This window comes from Melanostigma gelatinosum, assembly GCF_949748355.1.
Source record: "Melanostigma gelatinosum genome assembly, chromosome: 17".
In the NCBI taxonomy this organism is placed as follows: domain Eukaryota; kingdom Metazoa; phylum Chordata; class Actinopteri; order Perciformes; family Zoarcidae; genus Melanostigma; species Melanostigma gelatinosum.
In genome coordinates, this window is record NC_136650.1 from 5,555,932 (window position 1) to 5,579,755 (window position 23,824).

The 23,824-nt window shown below is 45.7% G+C and overlaps 1 protein-coding gene across 3 annotated transcripts in view; it reads right to left on the reverse strand.

Moving 5' to 3' along the window:
• The window catches only part of nfatc1 (nuclear factor of activated T cells 1), a 36,797-nt gene that overhangs the window by 7,083 nt on the left and 5,890 nt on the right, over positions 1–23,824 (reverse strand). For 2 of the 3 annotated variants that reach the window (XM_079287425.1, XM_079287423.1), the window contains exons 4-9: positions 22,068–22,273; positions 19,487–19,659; positions 18,024–18,164; positions 9,636–9,691; positions 6,455–6,587; positions 2,253–2,873 (exon numbers count right to left, since the gene is read on the reverse strand). In XM_079287425.1, the coding sequence (XP_079143551.1) occupies positions 2,253–2,873; positions 6,455–6,587; positions 9,636–9,691; positions 18,024–18,164; positions 19,487–19,659; positions 22,068–22,273 (1,330 nt within the window). The remainder of the gene's footprint in view (positions 1–2,252; positions 2,874–6,454; positions 6,588–9,635; positions 9,692–18,023; positions 18,165–19,486; positions 19,660–22,067; positions 22,274–23,824) is intronic. The other variant, XM_079287424.1, reaches the window with a different exon arrangement.

The following is a 23,824-nucleotide window of genomic DNA, read 5'->3' on the forward strand; positions in this document are numbered from 1 at the left end:
GACTTTATTTTTCTCATACAGTCTGTCTGAATGTACCTGTATCCACTCTGTGTCTGGAACGCTCTGTTTCAGCGCCTGTCTCTTTAAGACCTTCTCCTGAAAAAGATACAGTCCAAACTATTCATGAAAAGAAAGGCTGATAATTAATTACAACCATATATGTGAAATGGGGATAATAATGCCTGTAAATCATACAAACTATTGCCGATTTTTCCCACGTGTGGCTGCAAATGATTTGCGGAACCAAGTGAGTTTTACGATATAAAATCAGTCAGATGCTTCTCAAATATACTTCTCCTGTGATCCCCCAAAGTCTCTGCTCATCAATTCTACTGTTCTGACATCTAACAAGGCCACAGCAGGCCATAAAAAAGCGTTCCATAATGCCTTTGGGCTCAGATCTGCGTTCAGAATGCACATGTTTTGCTCGTGTTACCTCACCGCTGACAAAGAGTCGGCGGCACACTACCGTGCAGTATAACGTATGGCTTTGGCCGCCTCTCCCAGACCGTCCTCTGAGCCAAAGGGAAGCATGCAAGCCTCTCCAGTCAGCACGTTTTATGGCAGCGTGGCCGGCCTCCCTCTCCCTCGGTGGACTGTGCACCCCGCAGCCGATGTACCTCCGGCTCGAGGCCAGACGGCACCATTCACACTTTCCATGAGCAGAACAGGAGGGGGGATTCTGATTGATAGGAGAGGGCTGCACAAACAGGAAAAATACATCAGCTCTGATTACAGACACCTGACGGTGCCACTTTTATTCAAAAGTGAAGTTCACTGCAGCTGCTGGACAGGATGAGTGGTTGCAGGTTCATCCATTTAAATAATAAGACATAATTGCGTCAAATTCTTCTCAAATTAAATTAAATTGCACTACTTTAAATAAATAAATGCCAATGATTAACCTTGGTTCCTGGCAGTAATGCACAGGTAATGATATAGAAAATCACAGCGCATAAACACATACACGATCCTACTTTTATTTGTAATAACAGTCAGAATATCGTGAGTATTAACGAGCACGGCCGACATGAAACCACAGGAACACCGCACCTGAGCGAGACCATAAAGCACGGAGTCGTATGCAACGCTGCCAAAGGTTTTAATGGAGTGAGAAGCCACGTTAAATTTGGAATGCTTCGTGTACTTTCCGCCATTGTGCCAACGAATACAAGTGTGATCGGTGGGGCCCAGCTCCTCAGAAATGTCCGTTATGGTGGTGACGGTGGCGTACTTTAAGACTCAGACTTTAACGACACCTGATTTAAACAGCAGAAACCCTCAAGAGACACGAGCAGCAGTTTGTCAGTGTAATCAAATCTTTAGCTTGAGCCGGCCAAATATCCCCACAGACGGGGGGGGGGGGGGGGGTAACAAGTGTTAATACATTTACCCAGACTGCTCAGGGGAAGCGGCATCGGAGCAGCCTGAGGCCCAACAACAGTGTCTCACTCGCCATCGCCAGGAAGCTCGGCCAGACGATTCAGTGTGTGTGGGGGGGGCTTAGTGACGGATCAAAGCCGCTGATAGCTGCTGGTTATTGATGCTTCATCTACTCTGCTCCCCTTCCTCCACGGGACTTACACACAGCCGGGGACTGGTTTCTTCTCGCCCCGGGGGAAGATCATTTATCCAATTGATCTCAGATCACCATGGAGCATGCGGCCCGCCAAACCTCAGCGGTGAGCGCGGAGGGCCTGAGCAGTGAGATCATGAAGTTTGTGCTCCTAAAACAAAACAAAAAGCTGCTCTCTGTGAGATAAATAAAAAAGCGGTCACAAAAAAACAACCCGGTATTCATTATATCAGCGCATTATTTAGGCAGGCTTGTCTCATTCTGGGTTTACAGACGAATATATCAAACACCAGACCACCGGCTTTCTTTGCCTCAGAATTACCTCAGAATTGAGACGACTGGGAGAAAGCTCACAGCGACGGAAAGCCACAAAAGTGAGAGAATTGGTAAAGAGATGTTAGAAAATGCTGGACTTTTGACAGCCTCTAATCACATGCAGTATAGGACTCGCTACAGCAGCGATGAACCTTTCGGCACAGCCCCTCCCACAACAGGCTGCTCCTCCTACAGTGGCCTGTTGTGGCATCCTATCAGCTGCAGATATCTTTTGGGGCGCAGTTAAAACCTTATTGTCTTGGTAATTGTTGGACGGGCTGTTCTATTCATATTTGTATTGGTGCACTGGATTTCAAAAAATAGTTTGATTTTGTAAAATGACAATAACTTTTTCACTCACCATCATCGAGGTACATCTGGTCCAGCTCCTGAGGTTCTTGTTTGATGCTGACAGCCAGCGCCGGCGGGCTGCCGTCCTCCTGAAGGGAACCCCGCCCCCTCGGTGGCCCCTTGGGGTGCTGCTGAGCTCCTGGGCTGGCGTTGCCACTGCCCGGATGGGCTGGTGTCACGCAGACGGCCGGAGAGAAAGGGCCGTCCGTCGGCGTGGAGGGCTGCGAGGTCGGGGGGGAGGAGGAGGAGGAGGAGCTGCTCGGTGGGTAGAAGCCGGGCAGCTGGTAGCGCCCGGGCGTCTCCTGGATGATGGAGACATGAGAGATGGGGGACTGTTGGCCCGGGTGTTGGACTTGCGGGCCGGCGGAGAGGCACTTGGAGAAGAGCGGCGGCGGCAGGTCGTGCAGTTTGGGGCTGGTGCTCGGAGAGGACGAGGCGGGCAGCGGGGAGGGCTTGGCTGCCAAGCTGACAGAGTAAGGCCCGCCCGTCACGCACGGCCTGAGGTCAGAGGTCATCATCGGGGCCATGACCTGAGGGGGGAAGTATGGCTTTGGGTGCAAGGACAGGCCGCGCTGGCTGCACACCAGAGGGGCGTCGAAGTCGTCGCGTGGCTCCGTCTTTATCGTGGGGGCTGGGAGGGAGAACAAGAAGAAAGGAGACGCTGAATGAGTAAAGACAAATTCCAGCCTTCCTGCAAGTGAGTGGGTGGGTTTGTGGCTAGGATACCCGCTGCCAAACAAACACTCTCATCAATGAGACTCTGTGTCTGGGCCCGAGCTCTCCCACCCTGCTGAAAATATTCACAAAAGCAAACGAAAAAGTGATGACTCATCAACACGAGAAACATCCAGCTGCTTCTATAATAAAATGCCTATTTTCTTTGGACCCTGCTCCGGTGCTAAATGTGAGATATGAAATGTGCTGCTGCAACAGGGGCTTTACACTCAGCAGGGTTCCACAATTTAAAAAAAATGGCGGCTCGCTCATTGAGACGAAGAGAAGAAAGTTTAACCAAACGTGAAAGCTGCTTTCAAAATGTAGCTGAAAAAGACAAAATGGAGGCTGAGGATGGTCGTTAGGGTGCAAAGTGAGGACCAGAGTCCTGGCCATGTTGGACAGCGAGGCTGTTAAAATGTGGTCCGTCAATCTGCTGCAGCTCCTGACACGCGTCAACATCCAACACGCGCCTCAGCCCGGTTACAAGGAAACGACAGCCCGGCTCTGACCCCGAGCTTCTCCACTGCATCACCGAACTGGATCGATTTCCAATGTTCGGTTGTGGTGAAGCTGTTTTAAATTACAATATGAAGCATGGCCTTGAAATGCAAGCTTCAGTAGTAAATTACTCGTACTTTATTCTTCGTTCTGTGATTCTGCTTCTTATTTCTGGCCATTTTCAGTCTTTACTTCAACAGAGGTCCCAAGGCCGGAATCAAACCCGGGACGCTGAAGTCATTTGGCACTCCCTTAATTCTGCATTGTATTAATCCACATGGTTCATTTTGAAGTTTATCTACAAATATATATATATATATATATATATATATATATATATATATATTTTTTTTTTTTGGTTGCATAGGGAAATCTCTTGATACAGGTATTTCAAACGTACAAGGGCGTAACAGGCTGAATAGTAGTCCCTCCAGGACTTGTTCACTTTAAGAACCCTGAAGCGAGCAAGAAGGATTGTAGCTGACCCCTCCTACCCTGGACAAAAACAGTTTGTGCCCCTTCCATCTGGTAGGAGGCTGAGGTCCATCAGGACCTCACGACACATGAACAGTTTCTTCCCGTCGGCAGTCGGGCTCATCAACAGAGCCCGAGACCCCCACTGACTCTGTCATCCCCAGGACAATTTCCCTCCGGTCACTCCCCCGCACATCCCTTCTATCACACTCGACACTTTCACACTACACTTCATCTCACTGGTTTATAGTCCTGTTGTCTGTCCGTTTGTGCACTCTACTTTATCTTTTATTTTACTTTCTCTTTCTGTAAATTTAATTTGTTTCTACTTTGCACTGTTGATTGTTGTTAAATGTTACGCACCTCCCGTCATGTCAAATTCCTTGTATGTTCAACATACAATGGTAATAAACGGTTCTGATTCTGATAAGTGGCTAATTAGAGTAAAAGGAGCGAAACTGAGACGTGTTAGGCCTTTACTGAAGCCTCCACTGTCAACAGCTGTAAAAGAGGAACTGCGATGAGATGGTTACAACAAACCGCAGCACTAAAATAGTACATGCACCCCTATTTGGGGCCTGTTTGGAGGGAAGTGCGTCTGCCTGCCTGTGGAGGAGAGAGAGGCAGATGCACATGTACATAAAGGGCGAAGGAAGAAGTTTGTCTTGCCGCAAAAAAGGGAGCGTGGGAGTGTTCAAATCAGCCGCGTGTCCCAAAATAAATCTGCAACACCTGCTGCTGCAAAGAAAAGTGACGAGACATCATTATACCTGAGTTTCACATATTTGAGCTTTGTTTTTACACTTTTCTTGACTTTCTCCTTTTTCTTGTCCCTCTTGTTCAGCCGGCTTTAAAGAGCTACTGACCAGACTAGCCGTCTTCTCTGGTCCGTCCTCTCCTTTACACTCTCTGGGTCCTGAGGACAATGCTCCACTTTCACAGCGGGGCACTCCGTCACCCACGTACAGGGCTGGGCTGGTTCGCTTGAATCACCGCTTTGAACCGCCCACTGGATTTTTCGCTCCAAGCCTGGAGCGCAATTAGCAGTGGTTTTTACATTTCAGTTGGCGGGTCAGTGTTTACATTTAGCTTGGCAATAGGTATCCTATTCAAATAACATGCTTTTCCCATGCCCCTCCACCCCCTCTACCCAGCCCCTTCACCACCCCCACCCACCCCGCCCTTGTGCGTCCAGTCGCTGTAGTGTACAGGTATGGAAAAGCACAGATTTTATAGATTCTTTTTTCTTTTCTTTGAACAATGAAGGAATAATAGTGTTGCTTTGTTCCTCCCGAGCAAACCACCAGACCAGGGGGAATACAAACTGTTTGTTCTCGTCTGCAGATGTGAAACGCTGGCTAAAATGTTTCTCATTAGTCTGGGGTATGAACGGCAAGGAGCAGTCTGAGGAGTAGTGAAGTGCTGCGGCGATGACAAGGAAGTAAAAGAAAGGCAGAATAAGCGAGGATGTGCTGAGGGCTTAGAGGTAATAACGGGGTATTCTCTTACTTTGGTGACAAATTTGTATGACAATGTAAAGTGTGGGAAGCACCCTGGTGACAGCAAATGTCAGGACAGCACAAAAGTCTAATAGAAGAGGCTGTTTGGTGCATTGTGGCCCTTTACACCTGTGGTCCGTGGTCGCTCAGCGCTACTTTCCATGCAGGCGACAACCTCAGGTTCCCAAATGTGAAATCAATTTTAAACCTGCATTCTCTCTAATGGCCATCAGGGGGCGCCTCTTCTGGTTACAAAATAAGAAGTCTGGTTGTATAGAAGTCTATGAGAAAATGACTCTACTTCTCTCTTGATTTATTACCTCAGTAAACATTGTAAATATGAGTTTATGGTCTCAATCTCTAGTTTCATGTCTTCTTCAACACAGCATGATGTTCATCTAGTAAATTATGGTCCATTTACAGTCAAACAGACCATAAAGCAGGGGATGCTTTAGGGCGGAGCTAACTTGTGATTGACAGGTTGCTACCACGACATTGTCCGGTCTGGGAGTTGTCCGTGGATTAGTCTTTCAACGTTCCACAGCGTGTTTCAGTTCATTGTATTTTGGTCGCCCAAAACTGTCTCATTCAGCATTCGGTGATAAAAGTCTGGCTGCAAAATACCAAGATAGCAACGGCCGACAACCAATGGGTGGCGTCACGGTGGCTAAGCTCACTTCTTATATACAGTCTATGGTCACATGTTGATCACCTGCTGATGAGAACGCATTGATAGTGTCCCTTGGAAATAAAAAAATCAACTGAGAGGTTTGAGACTAATTTGCCTTTGCAATTTGTTTTGGTGATGTCGGCCTTGTAAATCAAAGGATTTAAATTATTTTCTTTTCACAGTGAGGGCCAGTTCAAAACGTCTCGTTTGAATGGTGCAATTTCATCACAAAGTCAGCTAAAGCCGACGGGAGAAGCAGCTGAACTCTGTAACATCCCGAAATGCAAAATTCCCTTTAAGACTATACAGTTATGTCTTGTTAAGCGTGAGGGTGTGTGAGGAGGAGAGCTTTACCACCGGCAGGGACGTAGGTGAAGCGCTGGTACTGGCTTCTTTTCCTCTTGCCATTGCAAACGTAGAAGTTCACGTGGACCGGAGTGGAGAGTCTTTGGCTCCGATAGGGAGGGATTTCAACGAGTAGTGAATTCTGCAACAAAGAAAATTTAAATGAAGAAATATATTATATAAAAAATGGGTTTCTTCATCTGGTCTGTATCTTGTGCAGCTGTAACGCTGAATTGCCCCCTGGGAATCTATAACGTGTTATTTTATTTTATTTTAAATAGGGGCTGGTTGCAAATGTCGATGACAAAGCAATTTCTGTTGGTGGCTTTGGAAAGGAAACGGCCCTCTCAACATGAAGAAACCACACTGAGTGAAAAAGATTTGAATCCAAAAGGGGAAACAGCTTATTCATGACTTATACTCCTTTATAGATGTTTTTTGTTGTTGTTGCTTTGTCTTTTTCCAAAATATTAGTGCCTATTGTTATTTACGGAAGGCCTGAGAGTCGAGTGAAATCCCAGATGGAAAAGACTTTATTTTATATTATTTATAGATTATCCTCGCAAAACCTTCTTTCCACCAGTTCTTACGTCATAAAGACAGGAGAGAAAACAGAAGATGGATCATCAGAATGTTTTCCAGGCTCAGCGCTGTCGTAGTATTGTTTCTGTTTGCAGGTCAGCAAAGAGGATGTGAGGTCTAGATTGTACTTAGTCTCCTTTCCTTCAAATCCATAGCTTGAAGTTGTGTGTGTTAAAGGCGGCGGATACAACATGAAAATCTGGTTCTAATCCCAAACGCAGGAGCCACAAGGAGACCATGAAGTAAGGTTATGGAGAGCCGCAGTTGTTTGCACAGTGAATAAATTGAACTCGCGATCGTCCGGATAGTTTATTTCCTCAGCAGAGCTTCCTGCTGCCCGAGGACAGAGCCAAGGCCAGGAGCGACCACGTTCATCAGCCCCATGTGTGAGTGAATGTATGAGTCTGGGTGGGTTGGAGGTGTTGCTACATCAGGTGTTAGCAACATCAGCTGTCTCCAAAACTGTGCTTCGGAGGATGGCCGGCCCCGACCCTACAGGTGAGAGCTGACACGCGTTGTATTAAATCACTGCAGTCGTAAAGCCAATCGAAGCCAGATGAGGCTTTTCAACTCCTCTTGATTCAACACAATCAGACGTCCTTCAGAGAAAAAGCTGATAAAAAAATATTTGCAGCGTTTCACTCGTGACGCTGCTGTCCAATGTCAATTTATACATACGGGTAAAAACACAGGCGAAATCTGTTCCCTAAAATCATCTCAACCCGCCGAGGACAGACAATTTGTGCAAAAAGCAGGACAATCCACGAAGCTATAGCGCTGAAACGTTTTTAACCTGACAAAAGTAATTTCTCTCATGCGGAGGGAGGAAGGTATCATGTGACAAATTGAGCATGAAGGAGCATTCTTGGACTCCTCAAGAGAGCGCTCCAAGGCCATTCGTCTGAGTCTATATGAGTCATCTGTTGCATCTAATTGAAAATAATTCTTAGAATTAAAACTGAATCATCCCTCGTCTCGCAAATATACCTCCTCTGGGGGGGGGGGGGGGGGGGGGAACCTGTGCAGGTGACGGAGGCGGTGAGGTATTCTGAATGTGCGGTTTGGTCCGCGTTGTGGTGGAGCAGCAGTCGAGGTTAAACCTGTCCAAGGCAGTGTCAGTGTTTGAAATGGGACCAGTCCAGCAGACTGGGCTGAGAGGGGAGGAAGCAAGGGAGGGAGGGAGGGAGGGAGGGAGGGAGGGAGGCCCTTTGTCTATTCAAGCAGACAGATGGGTCCCAGCAGTCACTGTATATGTGAGAGAGAGAGAGAAAGTGTTTCGCAATGCGAAGGCATTGAGAGCAGGTGCACCGCCTCACATACAGACACCCTCTAATCCCCTCGTCTGTCTCCCAGACTCCCACCCCCCCCCCTCCCCCCTCTCTCTCGCTCTCAGGCCAAGACGGGACACACTCAAGCTCAAACTCCCTCAGGATGGAGGTTGAACTTTTGAAGACCTTTTCCACACGTTTCAAACACAACACTGCTGCTCCGGACTGAGAAAATCTACAGCGCAGTTACAAATACGTGTCCTAAATGTGCTTGTGTATATCCCATGTTCATATTAACGCTGTGTGCATTGTTTAAAGGAATAGCTCATTTGCTTTCTTTGACGAGCGATGAGAAGGTCGATACCACTCATGTGTGTACGCTGAATATGATTGGGAGCTGATTAGCTTAGCGGAGCACAAAGACTGCAAACACAGGGAAACAGCTAGCCTGCCTCTGTCCAAAGGTAACAAAACATGCATCACTTCAGGGAATTACGTTGTTTTTTTTAACATTTAGATTGAACCGACCCTTAAAAGTAAAGGGTTGAATCAGGCGCCCAGATGTATTCTAAATCTAGGTCCAGGATTCAGATACAAACATCAATTCACTCTCAGCTCACTTGATTTGACGGAAGCTCTGAGAGGCAAGTGACAGAGAAATGTTTTTCTCTCCTGTGACCTTAAGAACAGGTGTAAAAAAGGATTTGCCAGTATTATCCAAGTTGCTTACTTCGTTTTTTTTTTGTCAGGTGTTTGTTGTTGTAATACTCATTTCAGACACAAGAGGCTGAAGGGCATCACTACCACATGTTCTAAATAGGACACATATTCTTCCAGGTTTCAATTTCCCAATGCACTCTAAACACAAGGTACATATAATAACTATATATATATATATACACATATATACATATATACATACATACATTCATACATTCATACATACATACATACATACATACATACATACATATATATATATAAATAAAACTCACCTGGAAGAAAACATGAATGCTTTGAGGCATATTTAGAACATGGGCTGTGGTGCAATTCAGCCTCTTGTGGCCAAAATGAGTATAACAACACTTAGAAAAATGATCCTGTTCTCAAGTCAGGAGAGAAAACAGTCAAGATCAGACTTAGGAAATAGAGCACCAGAATTACTTTTCACTTCCGTCTCAGGGCTTCCCTACGATCAGTTTGGTTTTTCATGTGAAGACCGAATGTGTTTTGCCACTTAATTCAGTTAAATGTTTGAGAGCAGCTGCGTCGTTGTCAACGCTTTAATCCTGAAATGAGACCGGATTCGTCACGATAACGGAGCCACATGTATCACTTACAGGCTTTGAGGCGTCTCGGTCAACCTTGGCCTCAGTCTCCCAGAGCTGATGACCGTCTGAAAGAGAGAGAGAGAAAAGAAGAGTTATGCAATGACAAGTCAGAAAATAATCCACCTACTTGGCTCCCAACAGAAATGAAGAAATGGTATGAGCGTTGTTATTTTTATCGGTGACATCAGTGATATATAAAACAGCTACACGTCATACTGTCTGACCCGCCACTCGTGGGCTCAACTCCTCAGTCTAACAGACCTGGGACAGAAAGAGACGCAGACAGACAGACACAGAGAGAGAGACAGAGAGAGAGAGAGAGAGAGAGAGAGACAGAGACAGAGACAGAGACAGAGAGAGAGAGAGAGAGAGACAGAGAGAGAGAGAGAGAGAGAGAGAGAGAGAGAGAGAGAGAGAGAGAGAGACAGAGAGAGAGAGAGAGAGAGAGAGATCTGATGCAATCCTAAAAAGAGTCATAGCAAAGAGATGAGCGACCTTTTTCGTGGATGAGAGAAACCTTGACTTCATCGCCGTGTGGAATCCCAACATGCTCCAACAGCTGGTGGGCTCGTTAATGCACGACGACTGGAAACTGACAACTCGACTCAGCTTTCAAACCTCTTATTTCTCCTGTTCTCATAGGAATCTTTCTGTTATCCCCGTATAATGATCGTTAAATGCTATTTGCTCTTTTTCTGGTAATGTGTTTTTTTTCTCCCTTAAGTTACCACAATAAAGAGGATCAGGCATTTAAAAAAACAAGGTATCAGAAGAGCCGTCGGAAAATTGGCCTGTTAAAAAAAAACCGAGGTTGATTTGTCATTCTGCCCAGTGAGCTATATTTTTTACCAATTTACTAGACACAAGGAAACCATTGCAGTTTCTTTAGACTCCCGACTCATTAAAAGGGCCTGTAAAAAGACTGTGAAAGTGACGTTTCGTGGCAAGGAAACAGCAGTTTAAAGAAAAAAGGTCAGATGTGGCCTAATTTCCTTGAAGAAAATGAAGTGAGAAATGTGCCGCGTTGCTCAACAGGCTGTCTGCAGTTTGACAAGTGGAGCGTTTGAATTGAGCAGACAGCACACGGTGCAGATGGAGAGGAGTTGTGAGGTGGCAGAGACGGAGGAGGTGCAGCTTGGGACTGACAGCTTCTATTATGTCTGAGAAGACACTGGAAAGCCGTTTCCCTTTCTTTCCCCCACAGCATCTGTCAGCTGTGGATTGGAGCTGTAGCTGCTGCTCTGCAGGATGAAGCAATATCATTTGTATCACCTTAAAGAGAATGAAGCCGACAGAAGAGGATTGGTGCCACATGTGAAATGTTTATTTGGGTTCTGAGTTTAAAGTCAGAATTCATTTTCATAGGAGACAACTGAAGGAAATGCATACTGCATAATCCAAACTCTGCAGCATTAAACCTAACCTTAAGAAGAATCCCCCAAAATACTGAAAACATGTGGACATTTTTGCTAAAACCAAAGTATTTCCTGGGCACCACAGGGAACAATGGTGACATGGTGCACGACATCTGGCGCACCAGTGTGTGGTACTATGAATCAAACAGAACATTTCCTAACCATGTTGCCAGGAAGCCTATATGTGTAAACAATAGAAATGACGAGGAAAACAGTTTGTCATGCAGGAAGTTGTACAAAATCCTGCACGCAGTGTCCAATGGATATTAGATATGTCAACGAGGCAGGTACGGCTCCACTCACTTCTTTAAAACATTGTAATGATTTTATATCCTATTCTGACTCAAACATCAAGTCATATGAGAAGTAAAACTTTGACTTCACCCACTAAACTAAACTATGAAAGCAATTCTCGCTCTAAAAAATGTTGGTTTGACTAAAACTTCTGTTTGCCAGTCTATGTCTGTTTCTTCTCTCCGTCTCTGTCTCTCGCTGTCTGTCTTCACTTTGCGAACCTCTCCAGAAGGGAAGCCTCTGCAGTCGATGTCAATCCACAGGAGGTAAACATGTTTTTCAGATCTCCTTCTATGTCTCTCTCTCTGCCTCCCCCCTCCCCTCCCCCGTCTCTCTCTCTCTGTCCCTCACACACACATCATTTCACATCAATACAGAGATAGCAAAATCTAATTTAGCACTTTGTTTTCTGTGCCTGGCTACCTATTGCCAGGAGACTTCTGGAGAGTTGAGGAGCTTTGAATGCGTGGGATGTCTTTGTTTGAAAAGAGCGAAACGGATAATTGATAACCACGGAATGTAATTGATGACCACAGAATGTTCCAGAGTTATAGGGCAACATCTGCACAGCGCCTGCACCGATCCCAATGAAAGAACCTTAGCAGCAGTTACTCTCCAGCTCCCCTCCTACCCACTTTCAGCTCAATATGATTTCGGACTCCTTGGCCCACTGTGCTGGATGATATCCAATATTATGGAAGTTAAACAACTCAGCCTAAAACCTCTCCCCCGAAACCGCCCCGACCATATAAACCCGGTACCCCTCTCCAACTCTCCCAACGCCCAAGCTCCACTTGCCTTGGCTGCGGTCCCAGCCTCGCAGAAGTCTTGCAAATTCACATTTCGTTAGCAATGGTCTATACAAATCATTACTGCCTCAGAACAGACATAACACAGAGCAGCCAATGGCACAGCGGCGGTGTGCTGTACAGAGTCATGGCAGCCGAGGGGATCAAACAATATACAATACAGTTATTTGTCATGTTGGATGTATGAAGGGAATCAAACAGCTCCTTGTGCTACTTAATTGGGGCTGGGTGGAGTAAAACTTCGGTGCCCAGAGTGAAACAGCGGGGTGGCGTGTGCCCAAGACCTCATAACGTACAGTAAATATAAACACATGCTCTACCCAGGCCGGGCACATGTGGCATGCTGAAAGAGTTCCCTTGTCCTCTGACTGACGACTGAGACTTCTTCCTTCTTCCCGCTCTGTAAACACGTGGACGTTGGAAGTCGCATGCAAGCTGCTGCGGTGCGGAAGGGGCGGCGGCTACGGAGCCGAGCGCTCCGGGCCGATAAATGGCAGCGATTCGGGGACGAGATACTGACATCCGCTCTGCATCAGCGCTGTTCGCCTGCCACTTTCACAAAGTCCTCTGGACGCAGAGCGGGGCTTTCAGCCAGAAAATAAAACCCTGGGGTTTCTCCAACGGGCCTGCGAGTTTTATGAATCATGCACTGTTATTTATGAGAACATAATTCTGTTGTTGATGTGGCTGTAATTGATTTGTTGATGAAAACAGCCATTGTTCTCAGAAGTGTCAGAGGCAGCCAAACCACTGAACGGCTTCGAGTGGGAGTCATTGTTCTATTAGTGCAATGGAACAGGCGTTTTGTCGGCGCCCTCCCCACCAAACAGAACCACTGCTCAAAGCTAGCGGTGCTAACCGAGCTACCACATGCTACATCACTGTCATCTTGCCCACAGCTCTCATGGGGCTTAAAGGAGGATGGTTATCTACAATTTTCTACAGGTAATTCCAGGCGCCATCTGGCAGCCCTGCAGCACGGTAATCCTCTCACAGTTCAATTTTCAGGTTCCTGTTACTTGTGCGGCTGCTCCGGCCGACAACAATTAGACACAATTGGCTGTTTGACGCTCAAGCTCATCCGCCTACAAAAAGATGTAGTGGCGAGTGGCGCAGGGAAGTGGCAATTCACAGTGAAACTGAGTGCTGCAGCAGAGCAGGCAGCTGTCCTGAGCAACGGACCAGATGTGAAAGGGCTTTCTTCACAAGAGGGTCTCCCACTGAAATTAAGCTATTATCAGTCATGGTGGGGAAGCCTCTCTTAATTATAAAAGACTGGAAGGAAGAGCGCAATCTTTAAGAAAGAGGTAATACACACTAGTACACAAAGCGTATCCACACACTTTCTACAATGGCCACGTTATAAAGTATTAACCAGAACTGGATTCTGATTGGCTGGACGGTGTGCATTACAGTCAGATAACTGCACAGTTCTGAAGCAGAAGCACAACCACTGTTCTAAACAATAGACCATAAAAGTGACCATATTTGGACGAGAGGGTGGATTGGAGAGGAGTGAGGCCCTGCAAGGCTAGGTACCGTCGTTAGCATAAACAATGCTAAGGAACCAGCTAACACTACCGCTTGCTGACTAGCTTGGTTAGCAAGATGCATCTGTAATTCACATTAACTGTAAAAAATAATTGGGATGCTAATTTTACCGAGCAAAAAAATAGGCTTGTTTGTAATCTAGCCTACTTATCGAGAAAAGGTTACACAGCCGACTCCTTGTGCCTTTTGCTTTCAGATAGCTAGCAGAGAGCTAGCGGATAGCCACCTGTGATGGCACCCACCTGTCACTTGGAGCGGCCACACCCTAAATTAGGGGTAACTAAGCCTCGATATAATTTTAAACGGGTGAGTTGTATAAAAATGCATCCCCTGTAGAGTTGTCATGAACTGGGATATTAGCAACAGAGAACAAACTTTTTTGTAGCAGGCAGCAAGCTGTAGTAATTGACTCGCAAGTGGCCATTTGAGAAACTGCAATTTTTGGCATTTCCTGTTGGCTTAATTTATCAGCACCGGAGGTTGGCAGTTGTTCTAATCCGACACTTCTATCTTGCATGTTGCTAGTTTCAACGGTTAGATACAAATTCAATCACTTCTTGGATAGTAGTCTGTATCAAATTGGTTTCAACCAACCATTTATTTGAAATCTTTTAAAATGTAGAACTAGTAGAATATAATTAATCAATTGTTATCAAACTTATGAGTGCTGCTAAGTGGTTATGGCATAAGTGGGGTAATCCACTCTGCCATGTCCCAATTTGAGAAGTAATACACAACTGAGAGGCGGATCATTTGTCTGCGATAGGAAATATTACAGTTCAGCTCCATTTGCTGAATAAAGAGATACAGTTGAAAGCTAGTTGATCATTATGCTAATTGTATTACATTTCTAGCCTAGTTTTTTTACTTTAGTGTAATCCTATCCTAAGCCTACTCTTAATTTACAATATAGTAATACATTTGACAAAGTATCATAACATAGTTGCATTGTCACTGTCCAAATTTGGTGCTTAGGACATTTCAGATAAACAGAAAATTTGGACTTCTTCAGCATAACAAACCAAAACCCCATTCAATTATCTCACAAACGTATTGGTCTGTTTTTCTCAGCTAATGGAACGTTGACATAAAGATTACACTCTTTTTTTCGTCCTCTCACAATCTTCGCACTTTCATTTCTTTTTGCCTTTTGGCAGCTTAAGCCTTTTTCTTTCAGACGATAAATTACCTCTGAGGTCTCCTCCAGCAGAACTCAGAACACTAAAACCACAAAAGAAGCAGAGGTGAATAAAGGACAGGAGGGCCTAATTTCCCCCAAATGGAGCGAGTATGACTTATCAGAGACAGCATCTTCTGGGCCGGCCGTGGGCAAATGAAAGCAAGGTGAGAGATTGAGTCGGGTTTAGATTACCGGCTGATGTCTGCAGCGCCGAGGCCGTACAGTAATCTCTTATGACTGATTGGCTGTAACCAGGAGGGACAACTGAACCGATGCTATCTCGGGCTATTTCTACCGGGGCGGCGTTGAGGCGAGACACAGGAGGCTCAGGAGGGAGCGATGGCGCAAAGCTGACATGCAGTTACTGCTTTCAGATGTTGCGCTGTGGCTGAGTAACAGGTGACAGAGTGTGTATCTGAGGGGGGGGGGGGATTTCCTTCTGCGTTAGTCACGGATAGCAAGAACAACACTCAAAAACATGACTTTGAAACTCAAAGACGTACGAGGCCTCACTGGCACACACACAAACACACACCATGTGTCGTTTCCCCCCACAAGTGGAAACCTCATTTAGACCATCAGACACAAAAACAAAAACCAAACAAATGAAATTTTCAGTTTGTTGGCAGCCTGACCCGTCCTGCCTATAATGATGGGTGGGAAACCCTGACACACGCACACGCACACGCTTCGGGACACATGCAAACACCCAATATGTCGATGCCCACATGTTTCGTTGCCGCAGCTTTGCGAACGTTATTTTTGCAGAAGTGCTTTATTGGAAATTTGCAGGAAAATTGGTCAAATGAACCGCTTAAACTCTTAGTGGCAACAACATCCACCACTCTGGATTTATGAGCTTGATCGTTAAACTGCTTCTCAGAGCGCCGCTTTGGCATGACTAAAACAACAATTAAAGCATATTAACTTTCCAAATTCTATTGTCACAAATATGCAAATTACTTGTTTTGCTTCTAGCTATAATTGTGTCATATTACCCCCAACGATGCCATTTGACCCCAGGGATTAATGACACCTCTACTTCCAGTGCCTATTTACCTATCTATTCATAGGGCAAGCAGCTGGAAAGAAGACCCAGGATGATCCATGGGGAGCCTGCAGCTCGCAGAGTTGATTAACTGGTGGCACAGAGGCAGCTTGGATAAAGAGGTGGAAGGATGGAGGGAAGCAGAAAGGAGGAGAAGCAGCGTTGTGGAAGCCTGGCATAAGGGTGTTTTCCATGGTAGGATTGCCCAGGAATCTGATGCGGTTGCCAGACGCGGGGAAACCCTCATCAAAAACAAGGGAGCACACCCATCAACACCAGTCCAGGGGCCGCACATGGCCCCAAAGACAGCCGGATTGAGAGTTCAAACAGAACCAGAGCAGCTGCTGACCCACTAGTCAAGTTAGGTTGTTTATCGGGTCATTTATTTGTCTTTGCTGCTAGAAAATCAATCGTCCAATTGATCAAAGTGAATTGCTTCACAGAGAAGTACACTGATTGGTCGGGTTGAACTTTAAAGGGCAGAGCTGGAGAACTACAGTTACCGTGACCGAATCAAGCAGGGTCGGACGTGGAGCCTTTTGGGAAAAAAAGAGAGAAAAGTTTATTCTTGACCTCAGAAAAAAAGTGTTTTTACTGTGAATATTAACTTCCACGTATTAGCTTTTTCCGTAGCTTTCCTCAGCAGATGGAGTTTCCGTTATTATTATAGGATTTCAATTATTGTACCGCATAGTTTGAAGCTTCATTTATAACGTTGACATTTTAATTCTTAATCAATATTTAAATGTTGTGCAGTTGTTGTTTTTTGGATGTGTACTCATTGTGTTGCAGGTATAGTTCAGGTTACAGTAATGTTATTATTATTTGTAGAATCAGATGCCATCGGTGGCTGCGTGGGATTGTTTCTGACTCGTGTGATACAAACATTTCCAATAACTCCACAAAGTTGTAAAGTCAGAAAATCAATATTTATTGGAAAAAAGAGAGACGTAATCATTACAGAAATTCACAGAATGTTTTTATCGAACAAAAATAATTCTGCTAAATATTAATAAAATAAAATTGGTTTAATGAAAAAAAGACGAGATCATTAAATCTGCTGAATTTATTCAAATTGAGGATTTGGATTTGTTTTTTTTTAACGATGTCATAAAATATGACGACAGGCATACAAAGCTTAATTTAAAAACCTCAATGGAAGCATTAAATAAATAACCTTTTTGTTGTTTTCTTTTAACAGGAGCTCCGTCTGTGCTACTTGCGCTCTACAAAGTGTGGCTCTTCGTCCGTTAACTGAAGTTTAATCCAATCTGTGACTTTATTGTTGCACGAGCCAAACACTCAGGAAGAGATCAGGGTTAATCAAAGAGGCTGGGATGAGGGGAACAAGGCCGCCGCTCATTCAACCACTTCTTGTTTTGATAAATAATCTCACCACTCCATTGTACAGGGCTGGAGGGTGTGTGTATGGGGGGGGGGGGGGGGGGGCTGCAGCTTTGAATTCCTCCTTTCACAGGTAGAACGACAAAGGCTTCCCTCATTTCTTGTTTTGTTTGTATTTGTGAATGAGTCACCGGGCCGATAGGATCATACGTGTTTACATCACTCAGCCTCGGCTCAAACCGAACCTCACGTTGCTTTGCTGAAGCTAATCAAGGAAAACGCTGTTTGTAAACCTCCTCGTATCAACATCTGGGAGCAGTTCCCTCTCCCTCTAAACCAAAAAACAGCTTAAAGTAAGAAAAAGAGAAACAAATACCGAGGCATGGCACACACGCGCGCGCACACACACACACACACACACACACACACACACACACACACACACACACACACACACACACACACACACACACACACACACAACACATGCTGCATTTGTGATCCATTCCTCTGCTGAACAGGCAATGGAAACTTCTGCAAATGTAAATCTGCTGGGTTAAAAATACGGCGCATTAATGTGCACCACATGTGGCACTCTGGCAGGATGGAGGATATTTTGACGGCGGGGGAGAGAAGGGAGGGAGGGAGGAGGCAGTCCTGGGGTTTCTCCAACAACGGAGAGGGAGACACCCACACACACACACACACACACACACACACAGCTGCGCTCAGAGTCCAGAACTCCTCCTATTTTACCTTGAGCCTTCTCCACGAACACCACCTTGGAGTCGTGCTGGAAGTTGTGTCCGTCGATGAGCATCCTCTCCCCCCCGTGGGCAGGACACGTCTCCAAGCTCCGCTTGTCCACCAGCGGCAGCTCCTGGGCCGATCTCTGGGCTGTGAGAGGGAGAGAGAGAGAGAACGGCCTCATCGTTCAGCTAACACACACACACACACCCACTCCCCATGCAGACCTGAGCATCCAGGCCCCGGCTGAATCACAGTCGGCACGTCCACCTCTTTCTGTCAGAGTTATGCTGCCTCTTTGCCAGGAAGCAAAGAGAGGCTCCATGTTGTGTTTATTTGTGTTTTCCCTCAAATTATGGTGGATGGTTTACAAGAGTATCTTCTTTTCTTCTTCTTCTCTTTCTCACCGTTTGGCTTCTCATTCCTTGCTTGCTTTCAGTTTTTCTGAAATGATCTATCAGCTGCCACGAAATACCTGCGAACGTTTTCCGTCTAAATGTAACGCCGATGTCTCGGGCAGCCTTCTCTCGTGAAATATAGCTGTAATTTCATCGCGATTGACCGGGATACATAAATAGCGATTCAGTGAAACCCGAGTATTTTCCTCACATGAGGACCATCTTTGTGTAATTTGATTCTACCCGCGCTCTGATTTTGATAAAACTCTAATTCTCTGTGTTTGGAAACCATCAATCGTCCCCACATCTCTCCGCCTCGTTCTGCCTCACTCACACACAGAGGGAATTCTGGTCAGAAACAATTGCCTTGTGGCAGTCGTTCAGAAACTGACAATGGTATATTTCAAGGGGCTGAGATCATGGTTTAACTACTGCCTTTCATTTACCTCATAAGACTTCATCTCTATGGCAGCTCTCACTGCCAGAAACCACGTGAAGTGGTTGATGTGCCGGAGTTTATCCCGGTCCAGTGAAAAAGGTCAACTCTGGTGCAGCGCAGAGAGTCGATAGAGTTTATCGAGCAAGGCCTACATTGACTTTACATGGAACGAACACTGTGGAGTTCAAATGTCACTATCACATGCAGCACTATTTACAATGCTGCATGTGATGATGACTATTTCACTTGGTTATTCTAGTGTTTATCTTTTAAGAAAAACAGGGGAAACTGCTTTGTTAAACACGGGATCTCGTCAACGGAGACAGCAAACGCTGACCGGACGGATGTGTTGTCGACACTGTAGCACGATCGGGTAAAAAATAGGCTGCCTCCCCTGGTCGTGTTGATAGAAAGTTTGCCTAGCAACATTAATGCTACCGTAAAGGCGGTAATAAATACATGAAAAATGTAGAAGGCCTGATACAATCATAAAGAAGATAAATATATAAACGATGTTCTATACATATCTGAATAGGGGTTCGATAAATATATGAAAGGCATTAAATAAATATGAGATAAATATATAAAAGGACTGAGGAGGGCATTTTTGAAGAACAAATAGGAGATGAACTCACAGCACTCAATGGGGTTGGATGAAACCTGCAAGGACACCGTTCTCCCCGTGGCCTGGTTGATGTGGACTCTGAAGACCATCCTCACGCGCGTGTTCTTGCGCCCGATGTCCGTCTCCCCCTTCCTCAGCTCGATGTCCGAGTTGCGCAGCTTCAAGATCCCCGCGCAGTCGACTCTGTGTTTTGTGAAGAGACAAAAGAAGGAGAGTTTGCCAAACGTCTGTCAGTCCACCAGGCAAATCATCACGTGCATTGACGCCATATACGCTCCCACAGTTAATCAGGCCGTGATTGATAGTGTTGCAGCCAAATCAAAAGGGATTTCTTAAGCTCTGGACTCCAACAGCGCAGCCCTGACAGAAGATTAACGCCACCACCCCCGAGCAAGCTTTTTCACCTCAGTGCATCCACTCTTGGGTGAAATTCAAATCCTACAGAAACAACATTCATCACGCGAGGAATATCTTTGTTATGGCCCGCAAGAGACGGCTGCTGAAATACTGTTTTCCGTCCACAAATCATTACAGCCACCGAAATGGCTGTAATGATTTCTTTAACAGCGTCAAAGTCTTCATCAGGCACTTAATAAAAGCCCCCCCATCCTCCTCACCCTCCTCCTCTTCCCTCTCTGTCTGCACCCATCGAACTGTTTCACACTTAAATACCTCGAGCCTCTCCAAAAAAAACGCTGCCTGGCTTTTTCCATCGCCGAGCTACTCGATGCTGCATTCCTCAAAGCCTAGTAAATGTCAACTTTTACACACATTTGAACACTCCCTAACATTCCTCTCGCCAGACGCCGGGGTCCGGCGAAGTAATCAGGTGTTGATGCTCAGGACCCCAGCTGTTCAGCTCTCCGCCTACACAGGCAGGCTGAGTGCAAAAGCACAAACTGAGGCGTCCCCGCTCGGTGCCCGAGACAGAGTTTGAGAAAGAAATGCTATCATTGTGTTTATTAATTAAGAGTTCATTGGAGGCATACAAAGTTGACCGACCGTTTGTGGCTTCATGTTAGCTAACTGATGGTGATTAATCATTTAATTACACCCCACCCCCCCGTATCATCGTGAATAACTATTTCCGAAATATAATAATGTAATAATATAATAATCTGTACCACATAAAAAATGTCACACATCAAAACGTCAAAAGGAATAAGTCTCCCACAAATCCCTCGCCTGCACTCCGATGCGTGTCCCCTGTGAAAAGAGAGAAATCGTATCCCGAGGTGAAGGCGTCGCGTAAGGAGAGCTTATGTGTTACATCCATTCAAACGCAGAGAAAGTGCTGCTGCTGCCTGCAGCTCAGACAGAAACTCCTGTGAGCAGCCCAGAGCTTCCCCAGTGATCTGATCTCTGAGGCTTATAAAATGGGCAAGCCACACGCAACACTTTCTCAACCCAAACAGGCACACACACACACACACACACAGAATACTGAACATCATATCTCCAGATTGTTACTTTGTTTTACAGAAAATGCGTTATTATAATATTCAAAACTATTCATCAGCGTGAAGTGACCTGAAACTGAAAGGTGTTGTGTTTTGTCGAGCTCAGAATGAGCTGTTTGTATCTACACAGGGAGCGGGTCGTCTTCACAGAGTTCGCCATGTTTCTACAGTAGCCCAGAAAGGACAACCGAACACTGGCTCTAGAGAGACCCGTTTACGTTTTTACGTTACCCGAAGGCCCCCGTAGATCTCCGACACGCTTGTGAAACTGCAGTTTGAGTAATGTTGCTCCTAAAGTAGCGTTATCATGGTCATGATGGTCTCACAGGGAGGCGGACTGCGTTGCCGCGGTTTTGCACTCGAGGAGTTGCAGTCTACAGCTACACAGCTAGATGCCATCCAAACCCGACACACACACTGTCCCTTTGAGTCAAGTCTCGAGCCAGTTTAGGCGAGTCAAGTCTATGTTAACAAAGTTATGATTTGGTATGTAAAAAAACAAAGCTTTGAAAGGAAGACGTTCACATGCTGTGTCATTATAACGCTCATAATTCATAAACTTGCTTGTTGACTTGTAATTACTTCAGCAGACTTTTGACTTGTCATCTTGATTTTTTGCAACCAGTGAACAGAATGGACCATATTAGGAGTGCGGAGGAGTGATGAAGCGCTGGCGTATACTGCTCTGTTAGCGACCTGTCAATCACAAGGTAGCCCCGCCCTCAAGCATACACTGCTTTACGGACTAGTTGACTCTAAATGGGACGAATAAATCAAGTGAGAAGTAGAGTCATTTTCTCATAGACTTCTATACAATCTGACTTCTTTCTGTAACCAGAGGAGTCGCCCCCTGCTGGTCAGTAGAGAGAATGCAGGTGTCAGACACTTCCACATTAGCTTCTCTATTTAGAACCAGAACCGGTCTCGACAGACTCCAAACCTGACTTGGACTTGTCTCAAAGGACTCGAGACTTGACGTGGACTTTCAAGTAATTTAGGACTTTCAAGTTATAAAAGAAAAGTCCACGTCGATACTTGAATGAATCGAGACATGAAGTCCAAAACAAGTCTAAACCCCCCCATCTACGTCCTGTAGACGCCTCTCTGAATGGGTCGAGCCCTGATACTCACATGGCCCGCATGTTGTTCTCTGGTAGCAGTGGGATCTCCAGGATCTTGGTGTTGTTGTTGTGCAGGGCTTCGTGGCTCGGGGTGGACACAGTCTTCCCGGTGATGCGGTGGACCTGGTAGAAGGCGTGGGGCCTCAGCAGCCTGTCGTCAGCCGTGCCGATGAACAGCTGCAGGGTCAGAGGCTCGCTCTCCATGTAGCCGTGGAGCTGAGAGAGCGGAGACAAGAAGTAAAGACACAGTTGCGGTTAAGCCCTCACGTCATCTCCAAAAAAAAACAAAAAAAAACCACTTCCACTTGCATGCTGTTAAGGAAGACGTAGGTCTTTCAGAGGTCAGGTCCTCAGTGCGATGGTTTTCAAACAAAGCACCCATTTAGGATCTTGTAATCACCTATTTCATCAATGGCCATGTACTTCCTCCATCAGTTAATGCCAGGCCTGCCAAGATGTTGATTCTTCAGTAGCTGAACCTCAGCGGCAGTAAAAGCCACCCACAGCGAGCAGTGTTGTGATTTGTGACAAGACTAAGCTAGTGTTTCAGAAAAGTCGAGGTCGTGTCAGTCCCACCGAGCCCCGGCCAATCAGGGTCAAGGAAAACTCTGCTGCTCTGATTATTATCAGTAAAAGGATCCCGCCGGGACGGAGTTGGAGACGGCACAGAAGTGCTGCTCGCTGTGGCTGGCGGGCTCGACCCAGAGCTTCTAAAGCACTCCCAGACCTCCATAGGTGTTGCTTGACGGGAGGCCTCCTGCCACGATGACCTCAACCAGCCAAACTGCAGGGTGCAGGCACGGAGCCCAAACCCACAGACCGAAACCTGAGCAGAGCAGCGACCACTGACGCGCTGTGAGAGCCATGTCTGTTACCCATACGGTGCACACAGGAATGAGAGCAGAACACTTGACGTCAAAACAATTGAAAGAAGCACACATTGTACAAAAGAAATTAAAAGGGGCAAAATATAGGAATGTACTAAATAATATAATTCATCAAATGTGTCGATTATATGGACAACGTGTTCATATCTAATGTCATTTGAGAGGTTAAAGCTGCAGTCCATAGTTTTCATAGCAAAGATGGAAGAGCTTATTCTGTTGCATTCCATTATAAAGACTGATGCAACAATAATATATTCATAATTATTAAAAAAAAATCATAATGCTTTAGTTTTAGTTTTGAATTTCAGGTTATTGGAGGTAAAAAAAAGTAAATGTTTCATTCCCAATCAGTCCATGGGGCTGAATAAGAGAAACTGCTATTGTTGGCCTGTCTGGGTAAAGTAATATTATTGTTCCGTCTATCAGAAGTTAATGTTCAAATGAATGCAATGATAAACTCTACTTAATTACAAAACACAGGGAACAGTGTTCTTACTGTGTCGTCAGCTATAGCGTAGGCCTACACAAATACAACGGAACTAATCTGGCCTTCTGAGTCACCGTCCACGTACCAAAGCTGAACAGAGGCAGACGTAGGACCAGATCGTCAGCCGAAGCGACCGACAGGGAATTGCTGAAGTGACGAAACGCAGCTTGTAGGGAGAGAGCACTCGAGGAGAAGAGCGCCCACAACAAGAGCGAAAGGCCCAGACCGGTGGGAGCACAACATGTGATTTGGAGGAGGATCCCGGTCGGGGTTAAGAGGCTGCAACAGCCTCGTGTGTTTGTGTAAGGAAATGGGTTGCTGCCTAGCAATGCTGTTTATTTAGGCAGCAGGAAGTAGAGTGATGAAGCGAGGAAGTCCCGCTCACACGGTTAC